The sequence below is a fragment of the Leucoraja erinacea genome, chromosome 1 (genome assembly GCF_028641065.1).
Source record: "Leucoraja erinacea ecotype New England chromosome 1, Leri_hhj_1, whole genome shotgun sequence".
Classification (NCBI taxonomy): domain Eukaryota; kingdom Metazoa; phylum Chordata; class Chondrichthyes; order Rajiformes; family Rajidae; genus Leucoraja; species Leucoraja erinaceus.
Genome location: NC_073377.1, coordinates 47,884,586 through 47,912,136, shown reverse-complemented (window position 1 = coordinate 47,912,136; position 27,551 = coordinate 47,884,586). Strand labels below are relative to the sequence as shown.

At 43.2% G+C, this 27,551-nt stretch overlaps 1 protein-coding gene across 1 annotated transcript in view; it reads right to left on the bottom strand.

Moving 5' to 3' along the window:
- ndufs4 (NADH:ubiquinone oxidoreductase subunit S4) overlaps window positions 1-27,551 on the bottom strand; it is a 105,505-nt gene that overhangs the window by 3,119 nt on the left and 74,835 nt on the right. Inside the window, exon 3 of the mRNA XM_055634058.1 lies at window positions 11,083-11,255. Within this exon, the coding sequence (XP_055490033.1) occupies window positions 11,083-11,255 (173 nt within the window). The remainder of the gene's footprint in view (window positions 1-11,082; window positions 11,256-27,551) is intronic.

Here is a 27,551-nt window from a genome sequence, read left to right as displayed (position 1 = left end):
ATGAGTTTTGAGGCATTTGTTTGAACTTGAGCAGATAGGAGGTGTCTATACACTTCAGAATTCATTATGCTACTACCATCCGCATTTGTATCATTAATGAAGATAAGTGAGCCAGTACCTTCAGCAGCCACGCATGCCCAGCCATAATGCCCCCACCAACATGTTTCACAGATGAGGTGGTATGATTTGGATCTTGGGCAGTTTCTTCTCTCCTCCATACTTTGCTCTTGCCATCACTCTGATATAAGTTAATCTTCGTCTCATCTGTCCACAAGATCTTTTTCCAGAACTGTGGTTGCTCTTTTAAGTACTTCTTGGCAAACTGTAACCTGGCCAACTTATTTTTGCAGCTAACCAGTGCTTTGCATCTTGCAGTGAAGCCTCTGTATTTCTGTTCTTCTGTGGACAATGGTCATTGTCAAATCCACACCTGACTCTTGAAGAGTGTTTCTGATCTGTCGGACAGGTGTTTGTGGATTTTTCTTTATTATAGAGAGAATTCTTCTGTCATCAGCTGTGGAGGTCTTCCTTGGCCTGCCAGTCCCTTTGTGATTAGCAAGCTCACCAGTGCTCTCTTTCTTCTTAATGATGTTCCAAACAGTTGATTTTGGTAAGCCTAAGGGTTGGCTGATGTCTCTAACAGTTTTATTCTTGTTTCTCAGTCTCATAATGGCTTCTTTGACTTTCATTGGCACAACTTTGGTCCTCATGTTGATAAACAGCAATAAAAGTTTCCAAAGGTGATGGAAAGACTGGAGGAAAGACTAGGTGCTGAGAGCTCTCTTATTTATACCTGCATTAAGGAGGCAAATAAACACACCTGAGTTATTACAAACACCCTTGAAGCCATGTGTCCCAAACATCTGGTGCCCTGAAATGGGACTATGTATAAACACAGCTGTAATTTCCATATGGTGAAACCAAAATGAATAAAAATGGCCTTTATTAAAATCTGACAATGTGCACTTTAACCACATGTAATTTTTTTGTATTACAAATCTCAAATTGTGGAGTACAGAGGCAAATAAATAAATGATGGATCTTTGTCCCAAACATTATGGAGGGCACTGTATAGTTCAATCATCTTCTAATAGTTACCCCGCGTGATCTTTCTTTCCAGGAATTGTACAGCTAACTATTGTCCACCCCGAACTTGTCTAACATGCAATCACAGCATGTAACTAACTGCCCAGATTGATTTTCTCCTCCCAAACTCAGGAGCAGTAAAATCAACTAATGCGGGGATGAAGTCAACTCCTGCTCCAATCTACAGGCTTCAGGTCAGCATAATGTACAGACTGAATCCTGAGAATTTGAGCTTTGCTAACTAAAATTTGTTTCTGTAAATGTTATGTAATAATTGATGGAACCATTAGTTCTTTTGAAACAACTTTCAGATTAACCATTTTTTTTAAATGTCTGAATTCCAGTTTTTTAAATTCCAGTCTGAAGAAGGGTTTCGGCCCAAAACGTCGCCTGTTTCCCTCGCTCCATAGATGCTGCTGCACCCGCTAAGTTTCTCCAGCATTTTTGTCTACTTTTTTAAATGACATGTTTAGATGGTATAAATTTAAAAAATGTCTTGCTTCCACTATCAGACAATTCAAAGACTGCGGGAACATTGATTTAAGATGACAGGCAAATAATGCAAGAGGGATGCGAGGAAAAACTGTGTAAATGCTGAGTGGTTATGATCTAGCTGGGGGAAATTCGAAAGAGAAAAGATTTTCTCAACTAAAATGTCAATCCAAAATCTAATAAAAGCATTATTTTGTACCTTTGCATCACACTCTGAATTCATGCAGTTATACAGCACTTAGAAACAGAAACTTAGCCTGTCATTTCCATGTCAGGCAGTCATCAATTATCCATCTTTACTAATCCCATTTCACAGCACTTGTCTGGAACCTTCAATGTCGTGCCGATTCAAGTGCTCATACAACTACTTATGAGGATACCTACTTCCACACCCTCTCTGGCAGAGCTATCCAGCTACCAATAAACCCTTGGGTTATAAAGTCTTTCTCAGATCTCTGCTAAGGGAAAACGTTTCCTACTATGCCACTTGTAATTTTGTATACCTCAGTCTGATATCCTCTCAGCTTCTTCACAGCCTAATAATGGAAACACTCCATACTTGACAATATCCTGGTGAATATTATCTGCACTCTCTATTCTAATGACATCCCTCTTCTAAGGTATTGACTAGAATTGCACACAGAAATCTCCAGTTGTGATACCGCCAGTGTATTACAAAACTGTACCAGAACCTCACCTTGCTTATACTCTATGCCACAACCAACAAAGGGCTCATGTCCTGTACACTTCAGCTCCAGCTTTTCTACCGGTGCTGCCACCTTCAGGGATGCTCTAGCTTGTTCACTAAGGTCTCCCAGCTCCTCAATATTCACTCAGGCTCTACCATTGATTATATTTGTTTTACCCTTCTTAGTTCTCCCATGATTTTGCACTCAGCAGGGATAAATTTCCTCTGCCTTTGCTATGCCCATTTTACTAAATTATCAATAACTTCCTGTAACAATTGACAATAGACCATAGACAACAGGTGCAGGAGTAGGCCATTCGGCCCTTTGAACCAGCACCGCCATTTAATGTGATCATGGCTGATCATCCCCAATCAGTACCCCGTTCCTGCCTTCTCCCCATATCCCCTGACTCCACTATTTTTAACAGCCCTATCTAGCTCTCTCTTGAAAGCATCCAGAGAACCCGCCTCCACTGCCCTCTGAGGCAGAGAATTCCACAGACTCACCACTCTCTGTGGGAAAAAGTGTTTCCTCGTCTCCGTTCTAAATGGCTAAATATTCTTAAACTGTGGCCCCTGGTTCTGGACTCCCCCAATATCAGGAACATGTTTCCTGCCTCTAGCATGTCCAAGCCCTTAACAATCTTATATGTTTCAATGAGATATCCTCTCATCCTTCTAAACTCCAGAGTGTACAAGCCCAGCTGCTCCATTCTCTCAGCATATGACAGTCCCGCCATCCCGGGAATTAACCTTGTAAACCTACGCTGCACCTCAATAGCAAGAATGTCCTTCCTCAAATTAGGGGACCAAAACTGCTCACAATACACCAGGTGTGGTCTCACTAGGGCTCTGTACAACTGCAGGACCTCTTTGCGCCTATATTCAATTCCTCTTGTTATAAAGGCCAACATGCCATTCGCTTTCTTCACTGCCTGCTGTACCTGCATGTTTACTTTCATAGACTGATGTACAAGGACCCCCAGATCCTGTTGTACTTCCCCTTTTCCCAACTTGACGCCATTTAGATAGTAATCTGCCTTCCTGTTTTTGCTACCAAAGTGGATAACCTCACATTTATCCGCAATAAACTTCATCTGCCATGATTCTTCCCACTCCCCCAACGTGTTCAAGTCACCCTGCATTCTCATAGCATCTTCCTCACAGTTCACACTGCCACCCAGCTTTGTGTCATCTGCAAATTTTCTAATGTTACTTTGAATCCCTTCATCCAAATCATTGATGTACATTGTAAATAGCTGCGGTCCCAGCATCGAGCCTTGCAGTACCCCACTAGTCACTGCCTGCTATTCTGAAAGGGACCCGTTAATCCCTACTCTTTGTTTCCTATCTGCCAACCACTTTTCTATCCATGTCAGCACTCTACCCCCAATACCATGTGCCCTAATTTTGCCCACTAATCTCCTATGTGGGACCTTATCAAATGCTTTCTGAAAGTCCAGATACACTACATCCACTGGCTCTCCCTTGTCCATTTTCCTAGTTACTTCAAAAAATTCCAGAAGATTATTCAAGCATGATTTCCCCTTCGTAAATCCATGCTGACTCGGACGGATCCTGTTACTGCTATCGAAATGTGCGGCTATCTCATCTTTTATAATTGACTCCAGCATCTTCCCCACCACCTAACTGGTCAGGCTAACTGGTCTATAATTCCGTTTTCTCTCTCCTGCCTTTCTTAAAAAGTGGGATAACATTAGCTACCCTCCAATCCATAGGAATTGATCCTGAGTCTATAGAACATTGGAAAATTATCACCAATACATCCACGATTTCTAGAGCCACTTCCTTAAGTACCCTGGGATGCAGACCATCAGGAGAGGGTCCAGAGCAGGTTTACAAAGATGCTCCCGGGATGATTGGGTTAATGTATGAAGAGCATTTGATGGCTCTGTACCTGTACTTGCTGGAGTTTAGAAGGTTGAGGACTTCAGTGAAAGTTAACAAATAGTAAAAGGCCTAGATAGAGTGGACGTGAAGGCACAGTCTCAGAATACAAGGACGTACCTTTAGAAAGGAACTGTGGAGGAATTTTTACACATTCATTGCTACAGATGGCTGCTTAGGCCAAGTCATTGGGTATTTCTAAAGTTGAGATTGACAGGTTCTTGATTAGTAAGGGAGTTAAAGGAATGGGGAGAAGGCAGGTGAATGAGATTGAGTGGGAAGGATAGATAAGCCATGCTGGAATGATGGATTAGACGTGATGGGCCGAATGGCCTGATTTTGCTCCTATGTTTTATGAATTTATGAACCCACTGAGTTCCCCCAGCACTGTGGGGTGTACAAAATCATGAGAGGAATAGACGCACAGTCTTTTGCCCAGAGTAGAGGAATCGAGAATCAGAGGACGTAGATTTAAGCTGAGGGGGAAAGATTTAATAGGAACCTTCTGATGGTTAATGTTTTCACACAAAGGGTGGTGGGTGTATGGAATGAGTTACCAGAGGAGGTAGTTAAGGCATCGACTTTTGCAAAGTTTAAGAAACAATTAGACAGATACAAGAATAAGACAGGTTTACATAGAAACATAGCAAAAAATGTACAGGAGTAGGCCATTTGGCCCTTTGAGCTACCAATGCCATTCAAAATGATCATGGCTGATCATCTAAAATCAGTAGGTACACAAAATTGCTGGAGAAACTCAGCGGGTGCAGCAGCATCTATGGAGTGAAGAAAATAGGCGACGTTTCGGGCCGAAACCCTTCTTCAGTCTGAAGAAGGGTTTCGGCCCGAAACGTCGCCTATTTTCTTGAGTTTCTTGAGTTTCTCCAGCAATTTTGTGTACCTTCGACCTTCCAGCATCTGCAGTTCTGCAGCATCTGCAGTTCCTTCTTGAACGTCTAAAATCAGTACCCCGTTCCTACTTTTCCCCCATATCCCTTAAGCCCTAAGAGCTAAATCTAACTCTTGAAAACATCCAGTGAATTGGCCTTCACAGCCTACTGTGGCAGAGAATTCCACAGATTCACAACTCTCCGGGTGAAAAAATGTTTCCTCATCTCAGTCCCAAATGGAGCTGCCAAGTTTTGTCAGAGCATTTCAGTTTTCTAGTACCTGAAAATCAGTATTTTGCTGAGGAAATCAGTATTTTTTTTTATGTGCAGTCATAGTCAAGTCAAGTCAAGTCACATTTATTTATATAGCACATTTAAAAAGCAACTCTCGTTGGCCAAAGTGCTTTACATTTGTTATAAGAATAGTATAGACAAACAAACTACATACATATATACATATAACCCTCGCTCAGTGGATGTCAGGAAAGGCTTGGGGGTATAGATAAGATTTTAGTCTCGACTTAAAGGAGTCGATGGAGAGGGCAGTTCTGATGGGAAGGGGGATGCTGTTCCACAGTCTAGGAGCTGAAACCGCAAAGGCGCGGTCGCCCCTAAGCTTATGCCTAGACCGCGGGATATTCAGCAGCCCTAAGTCGGCCGATCTGAGGGACCTGGAGGTGGAGTGGTGGGTGAGAAGACTTTAAATGTAGGAGGGGGAAAGCCCATTGAGGGCTTTGTAGACATAGAGGAGGATCTTGAAATGTATACGGAACCGCACAGGGAGCCAATGGAGCGAGGCCAGGATCGGGGTGATGTGGTCCCGTTTTCGGGTCCCGTCAGGAGTCTCGCTGCGGCGTTTTGGACCAGTTGCTGGCGGGACAGGGAAGATTGGCTGATGCCAGGGTAAAGAGAGTTGCAGTAATCTAGGCGGGAGGAGATAAATGTGTGGATTTTCGAGGTCATCAAAGTGGAGGAATTGTTTTATTTTAGCTATCGTCCGAAGCTGAAAGAAGCTAGCTTTTACCACGGCATTGACTTGTTTGTCAAATTTTAGTGCTGAGTCAAATATCACGCCAAGGTTTTTGACGTGAGGTTTGAGTGGTGGCGTAAGGCTTCCAAGACTGCCTGCTATAATTTTGATTGAGTCCGAGGGGCCGGGAAGGATGACCTCAGACTTACTCTCATTTAGTTGGAGGAAGTTCTGGGCCATCCAGCACTTTATATCCTCGAGGCAGTGGGTAAGGTTAAGTAGATTTGATTGGTTTTTGGGCTTCAGGGGGAGATAGAGTTGTGTATCGTCTGCGTAGCAATGGAAGGAAATGCCGTGCCTTTCAATTACTTGGCCTAAGGGGAGCATAGACAGGGAGAAGAGAATGGGGCCAAGGATGGAACCTTGTGGAACCCCACAGCAGAGATTAGCTGCAGAGGAGAAAGAGTTGCCTATGTTAGTCGAGAAACTCCTACCTTTGAGGTAAGAGATGAACCATCTCAGGGCAGCGCCATCAATACCAACCCCGTACCGGAGACGGTCAATTAGGATGGTGTGGTCGACAGTGTCAAATGCTGCGCTGAGGTCAAGAAGGAGCAGGATTGCACAGTCGCCGGAGTCAACGGTGAACAGTAGGTCATTATGTACCTTCAACAAGGCAGACTCTGTGCTGTGGTGAGTCCTGAAACCTGATTGGAAAGTTTCCAGGATAGTGTTTTGGTGAAGGTAAGGCATAAGTTGACTTAAAATTACCTTTTCAAGGCTTTTGAGAGGAAAGGCAGTTTAGAAATGGGTCTGTAGTTGCTTGGCAAGGTGGGGTCGAGGTTAGGTTTTTTTCAGGAGTGGGACTTGCGGTACCCCACTAGTCACTGCCTGCCATTGTGAAAAGGACCCGTTTACTCCTACTCTTTGCTTCCTGTCTGCCAGCCAGTTCTCTATCCACATCAATACTGAACCCCCAATACCGTGTGCTTTAAGTTTGTATACTAATCTCTTATGTGGGACCTTGTCAAAAGCCTTCTGAAAATCCAGATATAACACATCCACTGGTTCGCCCTTATCCACTCTACTAGTTACATCCTCGAAAAATTCTATAAGATTCGTCAGACATGATTTACCTTTCATAAATCCATGCTGACTTTGTCCAATGATTTCACCACTTTCCAAATGTGCTGCTATCCCATCTTTAATAACTGATTCTAGCAGTTTCCCCACTACCGACGTTAGACTAACTGGTCTGTAATTCCCCGTTTTCTCTCTCCCTCCCTTTTTAAAAAGTGGTGTTACATTAGCTATCCTCCAATCCTCAGGAACTAATCCAGAATCTAAAGAGTTTTGAAAAATTATCACTAATGCATCCGCTATTTCTGGGGCTACTTCCTTAAGCAGTCTGGGATGCAGCCTATCTGGCCCTGGGGATTTATCGGCCTTTAATCCATTCAATTTACCTAACACCACTTCCCGGCTAACCTGGATTTCACTCATCCTTTAAGATCCCCTCGCATCCTTCTAACTTCCACTGAAAACAGGGCCAGTCGACCCATTATTTCATCATATGTCAGTCCCGCCATCCCGGGAATTAACCTGGTGAACCTATGCTGCACTTCCTCAATAGCAATAATGTCTTTCCTCAAATTAGGAGTCCAAAATTGCACACAATACCCCAACTGCAGTAGGACCTCCTTGTTCTTAAACTCAAATCCTGTTGTGATGAAGGCCAACATGCCTTTAGCTTTCTATACTGCCTGCTGCATACTTACTAGCAGTGTCTGATGTACAAGCACACCCAGGTCTCGTTGCACCTCCCCTTATCCTAATCTGACAAAATTCAGATAATCTGCCTTCCTGTTCTTGCCACCAAAGTGGATAGCCTCACATTTATCCACATTATACTGCATCTGCCTATCTTACCCCACTTGCCTATCATATCCAAGTCACCCTGCAGCCTCATAGCATCCTCATCGTAGCTCACACTGCCACCCAGCTTTGTGTCATCCGCAAACTTAGCGATGTCACATTTAATTCCCTCGTCTGGGGCTACTTCCTTAAGTACTCTGGGATGCAGCCTATCGTCTAAATAGTTAATATATATTGTAAATAACTGGGCTCCCAGCACCAAGCCTTGTGGCACCCCACTAGTCACTGCCTGCCATTCTGAAAAAGGATCCGTTAATTCGTACTCTTTGCTTCCTGTCTGCCATCCAGTTCTCTATTCATGTCAATACCCTACCCCTAATACCATGTGCTCTAATTTTGCACACTAATCTCTTGTGTGGGACTTTGTCAAAGGCTTTTTTGAAAGTCCAGATACACCACATCCACTGGCGCTCTGCTCTCTCTTATCCATTCTACTTGTTACATCCTCAAAAAATTCCAGAAGATTAATCAAGCATGATTTCCCCATCATAAATCCATGCAGACTTTAACCGATCCTGTCACTGCTTTCCACTGTTTGGAGGGATATGGGCAAAAAACAGGCAGGTGAGACTAGTGCAGATGGGACATGTTGTCGGTGTGGCCATTTGGGCCGTAGGGCCTATTTCTACGCTGTGTGACTATGACACTGCTTTTTGCTCCAACGTGGAACCTAATCAAAGATCTTTCTGAGGCCTATGTTGATAATATCAATTGTACAGCGCTCAACTCCGTCTACGCCGCATCTGTGCTCAAGATGAGATGTTCCATACCAGGGCATATGAGATGTCCTCATTCTTTCGGGAACGGGGGTTCCCGTCTTCCATCATAAATGAGGCCCTCACATGGATCTCCTCGGTATCCTTTTGTTCCCTCTCCCCCCAGTCACACCAGGGACAGAGTCCCCCTAGTCCTCAACTTTCACCCCATCAGCTGTCGCATAAGCACATAATCCTGACATTTTTGCCACCTCCAACGGGCTCCCATCACTAGCCGCATCTTTTTATCTCCATCCCTTTCCGTAAAGACCTATCCCTATACCTCATCCCAACTCTGTTCAAGGATCCTGACAGTCCTTTATGTGAGGCAGAGGTTCACATGTACCTTCAGCCACCTCATGTCCGCTGTTCCAGGTGTGGACTCCTATATATCGGCGAGACCAAACGCAGGCTCGGCGATCGTTTTGCTGAACACAGTCCGCCTAGGCTTACACGATCTCCCGATTGCTAAACACTTTAACTTCCCCCTCACATTCCCACACTGACCTTTCGGTCCTGGGCCTCCTCTACTATCAGAGTGAGGTCCAGCACAAAGCATGGACAGCTGACAACCCAGAGGTATGAGTATTAATTTTTTTAAACTTCAAGTAACACTTGCTTTCCCTCCTTCTCTCCGTTTCTCCCCCACCCTAGTTTTCCGACTAGTTTCACTGTCCTTCTGATTAATTCTACTGATTGTATGCCTTCTTGTCACCTTCCCCTCAGCTAACAGTGCATCGCCATATCCACATTTCCTTATCCTCTGCTTTGATCTGTCCTTTTCACACCTTACCTTTCCATATCTCTAGTCTCCCTCTCAGTCTAAAGAAGGGTCTCCGAAACATCATCCATTCTTTATCTCCTGAGATGCTGCCTGTCCCACTGAGTTACTCCAGCATTTTCTGTCTTTCATCAACATTTGTCATCTCTGTGAAATTTGTCAGACAGGACCTTCCCCAAACAAATCCTTGCTGAGGGTCATTATTTAATGCCTGCCTTTCCAGTGTGTGTAGATTATACTATCCTTCAGATTTTTTTCGGATAACATACCTGCCACTAGAATCTCAAGCCTGACATCATTTACTCCTGCTGCCCATGATTAAAGATACTACATTTGGCACCTGACCTTTGTCTGGCAAAAAATTTAAAAATCTGTCAGAATCTGAGCAATCTCTTCCCTTGCGCCCCCCTCCCCAGAAGTCTGGGATACATCTCATCGGGCCACAAAGATTTATCCACCTTTAAGCCCCCTAAAATACTTCAGAACATTTTGGCCATAGTCCTCCTATTTACACTTTACAGACATGGGCTCAATTTCTTGGGATATGTTGATCATGAACAACCGCCCCTCTATTCATCACCAGCTTGGCAATTCAGCTAAAAACTTTGAACTGCACATTTCTTCACTGCTGCCAGCTGTGTTTTATTACAGATATATATGTTTGGTCGAGAGTGGGAGCTGAGGACATGGAAGATCAAAATGAAGTGAGAGGACATGTTGGGTCAGAGGAGGCGGAGTAAATAGGGGAGCTCAGAGGGGAGGAAGGGTGGGGTTGGCAATGGACCAGAACTGGGACAGGGGGCAGCTATACTAGGTGGGAAGCATTTTAAAAAGTTAAGTGGTGCCAGCATTATCCAAATCCAAAAAGTTCCTAGACATTTAGATATCCACACAATACAATTTAAATACTGGTTTGTACTATGTTGCTTTTATTTATATTTACTTGTTCTGTTTAATCATGTTGCCCTCAAAGTATAAAATACAAATCTGAGTATTAGTTTGCAACTTATTCCCCATTCTGCATTTATGTTTTAGTTTTATTTCTATACCTATGTGTTTGGTGGCTCTCGGTGTCCAATGTCCTTTGTATATGCTCTTTTACCACTCATTACTGGCTGGCAGTCTTTGTAGTTGTACAAACTTGCTCAAAACTCATACTTCTGATTATGTTTTATTGTTTTCTGATTTGCTGAACATTTATTGATAAGTTCCTAATGGTTGCGAAGAACCATGAAACATATTACTTTAAAAGCAATAAATAATTGAAATGTGTTGCTGCTGACAGAATGTGCAGTGTGCAACATTTTTTTGTTGACAACTGGCCTGTTCTGAGGTAATCATTTACTAGATCCAAATTTCCAGGTTAAATAGGGTGAATGAAGTTTAGTTGAACCAGGACATTATTTAAACAGCAGATGTTTTCAACAAGCAGAGATAAGTGTCATAAATCATGTTAATACATGGTTCACAAAAAGATCATGCAATATATTTTGTTGGAAAACTGATTTCAGGGAAGAAATTGAACTGAAATTCATTTGAACTTCAAAATTTAACATATTATTAAAGACAACACTTACGTTGATGCCCAGCCCATTAAAGGATTTTCCCAGCGTTCTCTTGTATCAAACTCCATTTTCCAGAGCTTTGTGTTGTTTGCACCAGACTGCATTGCATTCCGTGCTGGAACAAAAATCCTCACTTTTCGTGTTTTTACTTGGTCTTCTGGAACGCCGGTTATGGGACTGATATCCTGGATGTCAGAAAATAAGATAGCAAATCACGAATTCCAAATACGTTGGTAGATTTTACTGTATGACCTCTTTCCAAAAGAGGATGCTGCATAACTCGACTACAAATGTGGTTTGTAAATCATTACACATCCAAAACAGTATGCAATAAATCTTTAGCTATCTTATCAGGAAAGTATGTGATAGTCCTGCTATCTGTGGTATTGTTTGAACATTTTTTCTACACATCAAATGAGCAGCAGCTGTGTTTTTCTCTGAACAACGCACGAGCCAATATCACCATAGTCACAGCCAACATTGTATTACTTCAAATTAGTTTTGAGTTCTGTTCCATGACATTTGGGACTCCTATACTTTTACACCCTTTGTAGTGTTCATGTTTCAAAAACAAATAATCTGAGATTTTGGTGAACTATTTAGTGAATTTCCACTGTAGGCTATTGAAAAGATTAAACTATTTGTCAGATATTTCATTACCCCAATGTATTTAACATAGCCCTGATGAAGGAAATCAATACTTTTTTCAATTCTGGGAAAAAACGGAATGGATAATTTAAGCAGCTCAGGAGCTCTAAATTGCTTCATACTTCATCACAAATTAGACCTGCCCTGGCATTGCTTGATGCTGGTCTTGAAAGCAAAATCAAATTTGAAACCCCAAATTAAGTCATGCAGCATTGAAACAGTCCCTTTAGTCCAACTTGTCCATGTCAAACAAGATACCACATCTACATTAATTCCACCTGCCTAAATGACTTTTAAGTGTTGTTATAGTACCTGCGTCAACTACCTCCTCTAGCAGCTCGTTCCATATACCTACCACCCTTTGTGTGTAGTGACCCTCTGGTTCCTATTAAAAACTTCCCCTTTCATCTTAAACCCATGTCCTCTGGGTTCTTGATTCTTGTTCTTAATTCCCCTATCTTGGGTAAAAGATACTGTGTATTCACCCTATCTATTTCCCTCATGATCTTACATACCCCTATATGATCACTCCTTATCCTCTTAAAGCGGCAAAGAATAAAGTCCCAGCCTGCCCAACCTCTCCCAAGAGCCCAGGCCCTCAAATCCTGGCAAGATCCTGGCAAACCTTCCCTGCACTCTTTCCAGCTTAATAACATCCTTCCTACAGCAGGGTAACCAAAACTGATCACAATATTCCACATTCGGCCTCACTAACGTCTTGTACAACTGTAATATAACATCCTAACTTCTCTACTCAATACCCTGACTGACGAAGGCTAATGTACTAAAAGCCTTCTTATCTACCCATGACACAACTTTCAAGAACATATGTACCTGCACTCCCAGATTCCTCTGCTCTCTGACATTCCCCAGGACTCTGCCATTCACTGGGAGGTCCTGTCTTGGTTTGACTTCCCAAAATGCACCACCTCACACATATCTGCATTAAATCCCATTAACCATTCCTCAGCCCACTAGCCCAGTTGATCAAGATCCTGCTGTAACTTTTAATAATCTTTGTTCTCTACGATATCAGTCACTTTAGCACCATCCGCAAACCTACTAATCATGCCTTCGATATCCTCATCCAAATCATTAATATAAACCAGAAACAACAATGAGCCCAGCACCGAGCCCTGAGGCCTACCACTAGTTATAGGCCTCCAGTCCAAAAAAAAACCTTCCACCCTCACCCTCTGCTTCCTTCCACGGAGCCAATTCTCTATCTGGTCAGCTAGCTCTCCCTGGATCCCACACGATTTTAATCTTTCAGAGCAGCCTACAACATCTATGGCATTGCCCTCAACAACCTTTTTGGTTACTTCTTCAATACCTAAATCAGATTCATTGCACAAGATCTCCCACATACAAAACTATGCTGACTATCCTGTCTATCCAAATGTCTATCCACACGCATATATGCATATATACATCTTATCCCTCAGAATACTCTACAGTAACGGCAAGATGAAAAGAAGAGATCCCAATGGTTCAAAAAATCTGAATTCTTGCCCCCTGCACCAATTCCTCACCCACACGTTCATCTGTCCTATTTTCCTGTTCCTACCCTCACTAGTAATGTGGCACTGGGAGTAATTAGGAGATCACGACCATGAAGGTGCTGCTTTTTAAACTTTTGCCTGACTTCTTATAGTCGTTTTGCAGACCTCATCCCTTTTCCTACTCGTGCCATTTGTTCCATCTTAAATCTATGCAATCAAGACAGTTCTCAAACACTGGAGCAGAGGGAGCGTTTCTTATAAGAAGTGAACTAATACTAATTGCTTAGTCCAGAAAGATGCACGATAGATCATTAACCTTCAGCAACTGATTGAAAGGTACATTTAGCGAAGTAGCCTTTCACCAGCTTACAGGTGAAAGGGCATGTACAGTATAATGTTTCAATTAATGGACAGGTATCCAAAAGTGGAGACACACATTTGAATGCAACGACAGCAGCACTAGGAGGGGTGATGAGGAAGGGGGGGGGGGGGGGGGGGGGGAGAGGGTGTGGGGGAAGAGTGTTAAATTCAGGTAATTAAATAACATCTGAAATTAAAAAGCTAATTTCAACAATGGTGACTTTAATGGGGTGATATTAAAACCCATTAAGGGCCTGTCCCACTACGGGGACCAATTTGCTAGTTTAGAAGAGTTTGCCCTCGACTCATACTCGCAGCATGGTCGACACAAGGTCCTAGGAGGTCTTTGTAACTCTTCTTCATGCTCGAGAGTAGTCCCTGCTTACTCGAGGCCTCAGCTAGGTTGCGGCGTTTTTTTCAACATGCTGACGAGTAAAAAAAGATCGCCATGGAAAAAAACAATATTTTTTTACTCGTAGGTTTAGTCGAGGTAGGTCATAGTAGGTGGTAATGCCATCATATAGTCGAAGGCAATCAACGCTAATCGAAGGTAGTGAAAAAAAGGTAAGTAAACCGACGGGTAATGTTAAATGCCCGCTAAACTTTATTAAAAGTTGTCTGGCTTCTTAAAAGTGTCTCCACTCCTTCTCCCCCCTTCTTCTCCGCGCTCTCTAAAGGGCTTACCGTTACTGCGTCAGCCGTCTTTTACCTTCCTGTTCATCGCGGTTGTGAATTTCAGACAGCGCTCCCCCGCTTTCCCTGGCCATCGCCTTTGCGATGTATGTGTGTGTGTCTGTGTGTGTCTGTCTGTGTGTGTGTGTGTGTGTGTGTGTGTGTGTGTGTGTGTGTGTGTGTGTGTGTGTGTGTGTGTGTGTGTGTGTGTGTGTGTGTGTGTGTGTGTGTGAGTGTGAGTGTGAGTGTGAGCGTGAGTGTGAGTGTGTGTGCAGACGGTCGATCCAGCTCTCGGTTTCATCGCTGACGGTCGATGCCCTCGAGCTTGAAGGTCGAAGACAGTCGCTGAAAAGTCACGTTAGTGGGACAGGCCCTTTAGGTTCACTGATGTTTTACTGAGAAGAAAATGGGGCATTCTTACCCAGCCTATATATACACATCAAGTTCAACTATGTGATTGACTTTTAACTACCCTTTAAAACGGCTCAGTGAGCAACCAAGATCAGGGAGCAATTAGATATGGACAATAACATGTTGGTCTGGCCAGGAACGTACTCATATCGTGAATAAGAAGAAAAAACGGGAAGCAACTGAGAGAAGCGCAACTTTAGAATGATTGCAAAATAAACTCCTCTTTGTCCATATATTTTGCTGCTAAAACTAAATTAAGAATCTCTTGATGCAGGATGGGGATCTGTTAAATCCTGTGATCCACGGAGCTTATCGTGAAAGTTGTTCTTGCAGAGCAAATCAATTTAATCAATAAACAACCCAGGTTTAATCAATAAACAGTTTACTAATTTTGACAAATGTACAAAAATGCAGCTTAAAGTTTACAAGCCCGTGAGGATTTACTCAATTACTGAACAAACTGCACCAATATTTTTGCATTGTTCCATTTTTAATTTGTATATAACTTCAAAGAATATTTTTCCACATCTGCCATGTATAAACTTTTCATAGTTATAGATTAGGCAATGAAGTTTCAAATCAGTTCACTTGTCTTTGGTTTTCCCAGGAGGAATCAATGCCTGTTTGTCAATGAGCAGCAATTGATTGAAGCACCAAATCATTAATGGAACTGATAACTCAGATTATTCACAGAACAATGCTTTCCTTTTGTGTAGGAAGGAACTGCAGATGCTGGTTTAAACCGAAGACAGACACAAAATGCTGGAGTAACTCAGCGGGACAGGCAGGATCTCTGGAGAGAAGGAATGGGTGACGTTTCAGTTCGAGACCCGTCAAATTAGTCTGAAGGGCCTTGACCCGAAACGTCACCCATTCGGTCCAGTGATGCTGCCTGTCTTGTTGAGTTATTTTGTGTCTATCTAATGCTTTTCTTTTGATGGGGTACAAATAAGTTTCCTGACTCTCTGAAACTGACTTCCATCTGAATTAGAAATGACATTGTACACATCTATGGTCAGTTCCGATTTCATTTTTCAGTTCAATTAGCACAAAAACAGCAAAATTCGTATTTTTTGTGATGTCAAGTAAACTATAAGATTATTAGCAGTGGTGCAATATGTAAGTATTTGCTAAACTATCTGTGAGGCCTTGCAAATGATATCATTTCAAAAGACGACCAACATTTCCATTATGTTATTATTAAAGATCAAAAACAATATGCCAAGAACTGTCCCGTCCAGATAAGCAGCTCTCCTGAATGCTTTGATTTCTTGCTCTGTAATGCATTGGAGACATGTCGCCCATTTTGTAAAGAAGACAGTCAAGAAAGAAAAGACACAAAGTGGTGGCGTAACTCAGCCTGTCAGGCAGCAACTATGGAGAAAAAAGATTTTTGATCAGGACCCTTCTTCAGACTAAAAATGAAGGAAGCTCACAACCTGAAACGTCACCCATCTTTTTTCTCCAGAGAAGCTGCCTGACCCACTGACTCCAGCACTTTGTGTCTATTTTTGGTATAAACCAATATCTGCAGTTCTTTGTTTCTACATGAAAAAAAAGCCCTACTTAAAATTCTCTACAAATTAGTTGGAAATGGAAATAAAATTTCCATTTCCAAATAATTTGTAGAGAATTTTAAGTAAATAAAATTTCCATTTCTTGAATTTCTACAGGTGCACAGTAGTGGTTGTATCATTGTCTGGTTCGGCAACTTGAATGTCTGGGAGCGGAAAAGACTGCAAAAAGTTGTGAACACTACCTTGTCCATCACCGGCTCTGACCTCCCCACCATCGAAGGGATTTATCAGTTGCTGCCTCAAAAAGGCAGCCAACATCATCAGAGACCCACACCATCCTGGCCTCACACTCATTCTACCACTGCCATCGGGAAGAAGGTACAGGAGCCTGAAAACCGAAACAACCCGGTTCAGGAACAGCTTCTTCCCTACAGCCATCAGGCTATTAAACACTACAACCTCATGTAGGCTCTGAAGTACAATAGACTATTATTATTATTATTGTTGTACTACATATTCTGTTGTGCTGCAGCAAGTAAGAATTTCATTATTCTATCTGGGACATATGACAATAAAACACTCTTGATCCAACAATGTAACCAGACTGACAGCTGAAAGGTTTACCATAGGTAGACTTACTCTGCACAGATAAAAAAAAATAAGGATAACACCTTCTCATTGGTGTTTAATAATATGTGGCAGTCAAAGAGAAAAGTAGAACTCCCAAGCAGTTAATTCTTGTGCACAGCTTTAAAACTGATACATGTTGGCTGGCTTGACAAACAATAAAGAATGTTTAAAATGGACTCGTGCCTGACAAATACGGCTGGAGCATAATGAAAGTAAGCACCTTTAAAAATGAACCAGTGAATAGTTCATACATTTCCCACTATCCATGTCTGACTCAAGGGTAACTAACTCCATATAAAATTAAATCCTGCTCAAGGCAAGAAGTGTTTACAAAAAATTATTATTGGTATTTTCTGGAATCGCACTTTTACATTCAGAATGGTTATATAGAACTGTGTTTCTGAAAAACATGCAAGGGAATTTTACAAAGGTGCAACCTTAATGTTCTCTCTTCTGCAATGTACTCAACATATGTCCATGTGATTAAAGCAGATGCGATATCATGCTATTGAAGCGAAGGAAGACTAATGGGCCTGTCCCACTTAGGCGATTTTTCAGGCATGGAACGGCGACTGTCAGAGTAGAACACACACACAAGCATATCGCAAAGGCAGGGGCCAGGGCAAGCGGGGGGGGGGGGGGGGGGGGGGGGGGACGCTGTGTGAAATTCACACGGTGCAAAGCCAAGGCGAATCAGGCACACGCCGCGATGAACAGGAAGGTTGGCGCTGTAATTAAGACGGCTAAAGCACAGTGTACGGTAAGTCCTTTAAAAGAGGGAGTGGGGGAGAAGGGGGGTAGGGGGAAAAAGGGATGGAGACAACTTTTAAGAAGCCAGAGATACACAGCTGTGAAACTCAGCGGACATTAACATTACCGGTCGGTTATCCTTGGTTCTGAAAACTACTGTTTACGTTTTTTTCCCCCAATGTCCCATGAAATTCACCGGTCAGCACCAGCTACAACCTACAAGAACCAACGAGAACCTTCGAGACCTCCTGGCAACCCATTAGGACCTCCTGGCGACTCACCTACGGCACATGAATTCTCGCTACGCTTCAGGGCGGCCTCATTCTAGTCGTCGCTAATTTTTCAACATGTTGAAAAATTTGCGGCGACCATAATGAGGCCGCGACTAGTTCCCAGAATGCAGGAACTCCTCACGACCATGAAGGCGACTCTCTGGCAACCGCCCGCGAACATGTGGCGACTGCATAGCCTCCTGCAGTCGCCTAAAAAGTCGCCTAAGTGGGACAGACCCATAAAGGTCTTATTTGCAGATTGTGATGGTGGTGATGAAGGGAAGGGGTGAAGTTTAGATGATCACCCTTATGATCGAGGAGAGCGAAGGGGAGAGCCAGGGCAAGGAGTAAATCTGTAAGATAAAGACAGCCCACAGAGTTGAATTTAATGGACTGGGATATGCAGAGATACGACAGCTTTAAAGATCACCAGAGCAAGATTCATATTTGTAGCAAATGAGGGGCCTGTTCCATCCACAGGCAAAACAAGCATAAATTAATCATACAAGTCCATCTAGATTTGGAGTTGGTAGGTTCATTTCTGACTTTTTTTTCCGGAGGGGAGTGGTGTTTCCAAAATTATTTTTACCTGGGATGAATGTGTAAAAAGGGGAGTTAGAAACACTTAACCATTCTGCAGAGTTAAACTTATTCATATACAAGTTATTGTTCTAAATTTAAACTCTGCAGTTGCTTGTTACTGCTAGCTTACAAAAAAAGTGTTTTTCCGCAGAAGGCGGTTTCATTTCATCCATTCCTGACAATTTTGATCAACATCACCAGGGTTGGAGCGAGAACATTATTTACAAAACGGAATGGCTGCAAAACCAGTCAGACTGTTCGCAGCTTCAGTCTACAGCCATGTCACTGGGTCTCCTGGGAAATTAATGTCCCCTGCATCCATCTGCGTCCCAGATGTGCTGTGTATGGAGTCTAGAAATTATCTGAAGTAAATAATAAGCAAGCCAGTGAATCTAGTAATGAAATGCTTGTTAGGAAACACAATCCCCTGTAAATCAACAACCAGAAATCTTGTATAGATTAGCAATCCACTCACACCCATTTGTGACCTGGTAGGGGGCAAGACGGTAATCTCGGGAAGGAAAAAAATAGCTGCCCACTTGAACAGATTATTTTAACGTCAGTGAAAGAGGCCTTCCCCGTCAGATCCTTCATGCACACTCCCAATGCATGCTGTCCTTGAGATATATGTGCTGCAAACAACATGATCTGCCACTTTATTATGGACTGTGCATTTGCCAAGGTCTGATGGTCCTTGTCAAGGTTCACTCCATGCAGCTGTGTTACAAAGGACTCTCTGATCTATGAGTGTTCCCAGAGATGCCTACCGAGACAGACATCAACTGTTGCTGGAAAGACATCAACCCAGTGAAAAACACACCAGGGTCTGTCTGGGATCAGCCAGTTGTCTGTATAATATTTTTTGGGGGAAATGAATGCTGCCAACTAGCACATTCCAAGGTGCAGGAGCATGTATTGTGTGGCACCTTGAACCTTGGTGCAACTGGTCTAAAGGCTCTGTGAAGAACCACAGTCAAAGCCCTGCCATCACTGGATACTGAGGAACTAGGTCCTTTGCAAGTCTCTGAAACACCTCATGGATTACTGATTAGAGGAAACATGAGTGTCATTGACCCATAGTAACTAGATTGTATTGATTTGGTAACACAATGAATGTGGAGATAGCCACATGCAGATTATTTTGTAATTCTTATGTATTTTATGAATAAATTATATATTTGAAATGAAAAGATAATATTGATCTCTCTATACATCGATGCAGCTGCAATGATGTTGAATGTATCATCCATCTCCTGTAATGTGCATTTATTAAGAAAGTTTGGAAGGAAATGCAGTGGTTTTTGTTGCGATTCATTTTGTGTAATGTATAACAGAAGACTCTGCTCATGCCCTGTTATCAGGGATGTGATACTGAGACTAACATCAACTACGATTAACTTTATAAAAAATGCCTTTTGGTCTGCCCAAATTTAGTTGGTTTTACAGTGCAAAGAGCAGTCATGCTGTGGGAAGCACTGAGGCTTGGTGCAGCCACTCCCACCAGAATGGTGAAAGAGCGCTACCCTCCTTCATTCCACACTAGTTATAAGCCCGTCTGGTTTATCAGCAGTGGCGGATTGGCTAGGGTGTCAGCTTGCCCGAGGCCAAGTGAGCCCCTGATGAAGTGGGCCCCCTATATCAAGTGGGCCCCCTTTGTCTCCTGGCAACCAATATTTTTAGACCCAGTCCGCTACTGTTTATCAGTCATGGAAAATGATGCCACTTCAGCGAACTATGTCTAGTTTAGTTTAGAGATACTGTGTGGAAACAGGCCCTTCGGCCCACTGAGTCCACGCCGACCAGCAATCCCCGCACATTAACACACACAAGGGACAATTTTACATGTATATCAAATCAATTAACCTACAAACCTGTGTGTCTTTGGAATGTGGGAGGAAACCTCGGAGAAAACCCACACGGTCCCAGGGAGAATGTACAAACTCCATACAGACAGCAAACATAATCGGGATCAAACCCAGGTCTCTGGCCTGAAAGTTCTGGGTTTTTCTTGGTCCTCCAAAATATTCCAAATGGAATTTAAACTGGAGGTGGCGGACTTGAGCAAAAAAGGATTCTTGGAGAAGAAGAGCTACCTTAAATTTAGTTGCATCTAGTTGTGTAACGATGGTAGAGTGAAGACTATTCCATGCTTTAATTGTGTGGGCGAAGAATTAATTGCTGTACAATTATTTGGTAGTTGGTATCTCAAATTCGAATTTGAATGTCCTCGTCCGCTCCTAATAGGTTTGGGTTTGGTGTAGGTTTGGTAATCTATGTCGAGCTGACCATTTAACATTATGTAAAAACAGGTCAAAGGCAGCAACTGTACCGCTGCGTCACCATGCTGCTCAATTATGTAGCTGTAACTTCTAGATCCCTCTGCTCTCCAACACTCCTTATGACCCTACCATTCTCTGTGAAGATCCTGCCCTGATTTAACGTACAAAAATGCAACATAACGCACTAATCTGCTTTAAACTACATTAGCCATTCTTCAGCCCACTTGCCTAGCTGATCCAGATCCTGCTGTAAATGTTGATAACCATCTTCACTGTCTATGAAAACACCTTCTTTAATGTCATCTGCAAACTTAATAATCGTGCCGTTCTTTGAAAGATGACACATAAATGTGCTGAATATTGCAAACATAATGTATGGAAATCAGACTACATAATCGGACTACAGCCATGTTCGGTGCAGTTTCATGTATTCCATTGTATTTGTTTCTATGAAAAAAAAATGCAATCCATCATATTTTCTCCATAATCATAGAAAAAACCCCAATTTATTAAAGATATACAAGAAAATGCATTAGAAAGCATAAATAATGAGGGACCCTTCTACAGACTGATGTCACGGGAGTGGGCAGTACAGAGATAAAATGTAGACGGAGACAGTAAGACTGGTGGGAGAACTGGGAAGGGATGGAAAGAGAGGGAAAGCAAGTGCTACGAAGTTAGAGAAGTCAATGATCATACCGCTGGGGTGTCAGCTATGCAAGCGAAATATGAGGTGCTGTTCCTCCAATTTGCGCTGGGCATAATAATAATAATAATAATAAATGTTATTGTCGGTGGGGGCGCTGCAATGGCGGCAGCCCTGTCAGCAGCGCGTTAGTTTTTTTCAACTTTTTTTTAATTGTTTTAGTGTGTTTTAAAGTATGTTTTTAGTGTTTCTTTGTGCGTTTTGTGTGGGGGATGATGTGGGATAAGGGGGAAACCGCTACGGTCGCCTCCTCCACAGAGAGGCGACTTTTTCCTGGTCGCCTCCCCCAAGGCCTAACAATCAGGATCGGCGTGGCCTTTCCCAGAGATGCGCCTGGGGCTTCAGCGGCAGGCGCAGCGTGGACTCTCGGCGCGTAGCGGGCGATCCCTCACTGGGGCTCGCCGGAGGGGAGCGTTCCTTTTCGCTGGCCCGCGGCAGCCTGAAGCCGCGGTCTGCACAGCTTCAGCTGGCGCGGCGTCTGCAGCCCAGGATCTCACGTTGGGGACCCGGGAGAAGAAGCCTCCACCACCGGCCCGCGGCCAACTTCTTCTGCGGACCCAGCGTAGACTTACCATCACCCCTGCAGGAGCTTCGACCACTGGCCCTGCGGTGCTTCTGGATGCGACAGGAACTTTGAATCTTCGACCGCCGGCCTGTGGCCTACACCAGCCTGAAGACGCGGTCTCCGGCGGGGAAGAGCCGATTCTGGACTTACCTTGTCCTTCTACCATCTGGACGCCCGCAGCAACGGCTGCGGAGGGTTGAGGTCCCGACCACGGGGGAAATGGAGGAGGACTGGCCAATTTTTGTGCCTTCCACCACAGTGATGAATGCTGTGGTGGATGTTTGTGTTACATTTTTATTGTGTATTGTGTGTTCGTTATCATTGCACCGCTGCTGACAAATTAATTTCACTTGCACTTTATGTGCAATGTGATGAATAAAACCGTATTGTATTGTATTGTATTGTATTGCACATAAGTGCAACGAGATTTGGGTATGCAGCTTCCATCCGACATCATAACTTAAGTAACTAATAAAATTTAGGTTTAGATACCCCGAGAACATGGTTGGTACAAAGAACATTACAACAGTAAAATAGTCAAAACAGACTAAAGTGCAGATGTGTCTGTGCGACGTGACCATCCGAGGGAGACAGTCTGTGGGGGTGGGGGGCACTCAGCACTCTGACAATGGAGGAGGAGCAGGACAGAAAGGTCAGATTGGGAATGGGAGTCAAAGTGCTGCGCTACCGGGAGGTCAGGTAGGTTTAGGAAGGCTGAGCAGAGATGTTCAGAGAAATGATCGCCGAGCCTGCGCTTGGTCTCGCCGATGTACATGAGTTAATGCAGGAGCAGTTATTAGCTTCTCTGTCTGCGTCTGTATTTTTTTTCCCCAGTTATGACAAAGGATCATGGACCAGAAATGGCAATCGGTTCCCTTTCCAGAGGGATTGTTCGACCTTCTGACATTCTCAATTTTTTTTTTTAATTTCCAATTTCCCGCACCTGCAGATTTTGATTTTCAACAAAATATTTGTTTCATAGCATCAGATCCTGTTGCAGGTTTCTATCTTATAAATTATAACTAACAATACAGTATATTCGCACAGGCATCTTTTGTTCTCTCTGCTGCTCATGTCTGGTGAACTAAATAGGGAACGAGAGACTAGAACTATGAATCACTGCATAATTTAAAGTAATTTCAAGAACATTTCTTTGAAATAGCCACATTGTAGAGAAGTTACAGTTAATGACATAAGAGATGTACTTCAGTTCAATTCCCTGTCCAATTTACGAACATGTGATATGCTCATTATAACAAAAATCAGAAAAGCTGTGTGAATGCATGATGGCATGGATGGAAATTTAATATAACATGTATCTGTTAAACTACTGGGTGAATACTGTTAAGAACTTGCCACTTAAAAATAAATCCATATCATTCTAAAAGCACCAAAAAATGAAGTATTCACAACTGAGCTGCCGGTTTTATGTTAGCAACCAAATCAATTCTGCAAAACAACTTCTGTATCCTTAATCTGTTCATTTATTAGGCTAATTACATTTGTTTCTTGTTCAGCTGATCCCTGCACCAATTCTCCATTTAAAGAAACTTCAAATCACTCTCCTCCTCAGTAAGGGACCACTAAATGGAATTATTACCAACTCCCAAACCACAGCAAATATCTCATCCTGACTAATTTCTGACTTTAAAAACCTCAGCTAAATCTCTGCTTGGTTTTTATCCACTCGTGAAAATAACTCCAATACCTTGTTCCTCCTTGTTACTCAAGTTTCCCATCCTTAGCAACACTACAATGCAATAAAGAGGACATTGTTTGTCCACAATCACACCTGGCCACTTTCTTTTTCAGTGAGCATCACAATTCTCACTTTTGTGAGCCCAATCCAGGGTTTCTATGGACTGGCTGCTGCACTGAACTTCAACACAAGGGGGGGGGGGGGGGGGGGGGGGGGGGGGGGGGGGGGGGGGGGGGGGGGGGGGGGGGGGGGGGGGGGGGGGGGGGGGGGGGGGGGGGGGGGGGGGGGGGGGGGGGGGGGGGGGGGGGGGGGGGGGGGGGGGGGGGGGGGGGGGGGGGGGGGGGGGGGGGGGGGGGGGGGGGGGGGGGGGGAACTTTACCAACACATGCCTGTTCTGATGTAAGTTTTCAAAACTAGAATATGGTTCTTTGATTCTCCATGCTGATTCTAGATTACCAGCATCAGATTCAACAGACCAGGGATGTATTCACTTTAATGCTAGACTCCCTCCTGTTCCCTGATCTCTATTCTCTCCCTCTTCAGATCGGTTACCGTGTCGTGGTGAAGAGGCTTGCATGACTCCATGATTCCGAGAGCGATGCCATCGGAAGCACCAGCTCTGGTAGGGCCGCCCATGGCGGTAAGGTCGAGGATGAGGGTCCAGACTAAGAACGATCCAACCTACAAGACCTCAACGGCAGACCAGGCGGGCAAAGTTATCTTGAACTCAACGGCTGTGAAGGCGGATGAAGGCTGCAACAGATCAGCTCCAATTGTCTTGATTCCCTTGCGATTTCAATTAGTTGATTGATTTGTGAAGGACCATGTGCTTCTTGGAGTGCAACATGATGGGTATGGAGAGAAGGCAGGTACAGGATACTGAGTTGGATGATCAGCCATGATCATATTGAATGGCAGTGCAGGCTCGAAGGGCCGAATGGCCTACTCCTGCACCTATTTTTTATGTTTCTATCAAGTACATGTTAAACAAACACACGCACAGGCATCTTCGTTCTGTGAGCTGCAAATTCAGGATTGGACTCATAAGCCACCTGAGAGTCCATCCATAAAAACAATAGAACGTTGACCATCATCTTCGACCTCGAGGGATAGCCACGATGACAATTCTCTGTTCACAACAGGTATGTGCTACCTGACACTCAGTGGGTAGCACTATCATCTCTTGATCAGAAAGCTGTAGGTTCAAATCCTACTCCAGTCATGAGCTGAATAATCTTAGTTGATACCATCATTTATGATGGACTTTTATATTGTCCAGATGAGGCACTGAAGCCATCACATTTGCTCACTCAAGGTACCCATGGCATTTTGAAGAGGAGTTACCACCCGAGTTCAGATCAATGTTTAGAATCAGACTGTACAATCACTAGATGCTTCTATGTACAGATTGCAAGAGCTTCTCTAACAAACTAAAGGAACCACTCTAGGGATATACAAAAAGACTAACAAAGGTAAATGCGGGTATTGTACAATTAGAGGTGGAAGAATTTATATTAGGAAATGTCATATTTAAACAATAAAGAATTAAACATTCATGATGCGACTCCCTTCGTGGAAGACAAAGAATATTCCAGAAACTCTCATTTTCCTGTGCAAATAGGAAATCACAGAAATCAGTACAGGTCCGCCACTATTTTTCCGGCAACTGATGGTCCAGCGCCTCCTTTAATCCGGACAGAATTATGAGAACGCACTCGAAATTGCCCAGAAAATATGGCGTCTAGGCTGGGTGAGGGAGCCAACTTCATTGGGACTACTGTGGCCAACTGGTGGGTTAAATTTGCTCCAACTAGCAATCAAAATAATATGATTGCGCAGGGTCAGTATGATTGATGAAAGGGAAATCATGTTTGACTAACTGATTGCTGTTGGTTAGAAACATAGAAAATAGGTGCAGGAGTAGGCCATCCGGCCCTTCGAGCCTGCACCGCCATTCAATATGATCATGCTGATCATCCAACTCAGTATCCTGTACCTGCCTTCTCTCCATACCCCCTGATCCCTTTAGCCACAAGGGCCACATCTAACTCCCTCTTAAATATAGCCAATGAACTGGCCTCAACTACCTTATGTGGCAGAGAATTCCAGAGATTCACCACTCTCCGTATGAGATGTTAAAGATGTTTAAAGGTTAAAGATGTATTGAATAGAAGAGTGAGGATGAACTAATGGGCAGTGTATTTGGATTTTCAAAATCCTTCTAATGAGGTTAGGAGACTGATGAACAAGATGAGAGCATGTGAAATTGGGGGATTAGGAGCCATACAAGAATGCAGTAACAGTTTTTTTTAAACGGGTCCTCAGGTTGGCAGGCTGTAAACAGTGGGGTACGGAAGGAATAATTTGCAACTATTCACAATCTATATCTACAATTTACGGTAGGGCCCAAATGTAACATTGCCATGTTTGCTTGTCAACTTAAATTAAATGGGATTGCGAGTAGCAAAGAGAATGCATGGACAAGCCAAATGAATGGGCAACAACGTGCAAATTGAGTACATTGGAGGAAAATGAGTTCATCCACAGTGAGCAGAAAAACAGAAATGTTCAGTATTTTATTAAAACATTTTTTTTTAAAGGGACCATGGTGTTCTTGTACACAGATCTCTGAATGATCCGAGTGCAGTGGGTAGCTACGAAGTCAAGTACTACGTTGGGTTGTAACAAATATGAGTACCAGTGCAAGACATCTTACTGCAAATACAGCAGGTCTTAGGTGAGATTGATATGGCGCCTTAGGAAGGATAACCGTGGGAGGATTTATTAGCTATAGAGCGAATGCAGCAAAGATTCACCAGACTGTTTTCAGGGATTGCAGCTGCGTCACGTGAATAGAGATTGCGTAGGCTAACTAATTTTCTATTTTCCAGACATAGAAAAATGAGGGGTGACTTCACTAAAACATTTGTCCCATTCAGACAGTTGGGGAAGTGATGATAGGGCGTTTATCACCATAAATGTACCTTGATGTGTCCCCATACTTCCCCTGCAATCGAGCATTTCACTTTGTTCCACTTCTTTCATCCTTCATGTAAACATCTACCCTCATCTTCTACCATTTAACAAAATATACAATCACACTTTCATTGCTTTACTTTCTTAGTTTTGAACCGGACAACATATCTAATCGAGATACTTTGGACATTCGGCAAGAAGACACTGAAAGGCTGAGTTGGCATCAAATATGGTAAAATCAGGTCGCTGCAGAGACTATCCTGGTATTTTGCTTAGTTTGTTTTAATGTTGAAATTACTTTCTAGGTAATTTCAGTAGCGAGTTACCGAGTGAACGAAATTAGCCAGATCAGGCAAGGCTAGCAGATCTCTTTTCCAAACGAGCATGAGCCTTTTACACGTTGTTTTTAATTTTCCAACCAGTTTTAATTGACTGAATTCAAATTCCCCAGCTGCTGTGGTGGGAATTGTTGCCGGCGGTGGGAACATGTGTCAAATTTTGCTGCCATGTCATTAATCCATGCCTCTGGATTACCACACCAGTAATGTAACCACAATTTCACCAACATTGCTGTGGGCTGTCTATCTTTGCAACAATGCTATAATCTTGAACTACCACAGAATATTACCAGGAATAAAAAAATGGCAATACGAAGATGAAGTTGCATAAGCTTGGTTTATGTTGGCGAATTGAGATGATCAAGGGGTGGCCTACTTGGCAGGCTTTGACAGAACAGTTTTACTGCAGCCATTTCCCCTGGAGGTGGAATCCAAAACAAGCCAGCATAATCTTAAATTATGAGCTGGGCTCTTTGGGAGGAAATCAGGAAGTACTTCCCACATAGGGAAGGGGAGTTGTGGAATTTTCTTATAAAAAGTATTGCATTAATGGTACTTTTAAATTCGAGAGCTG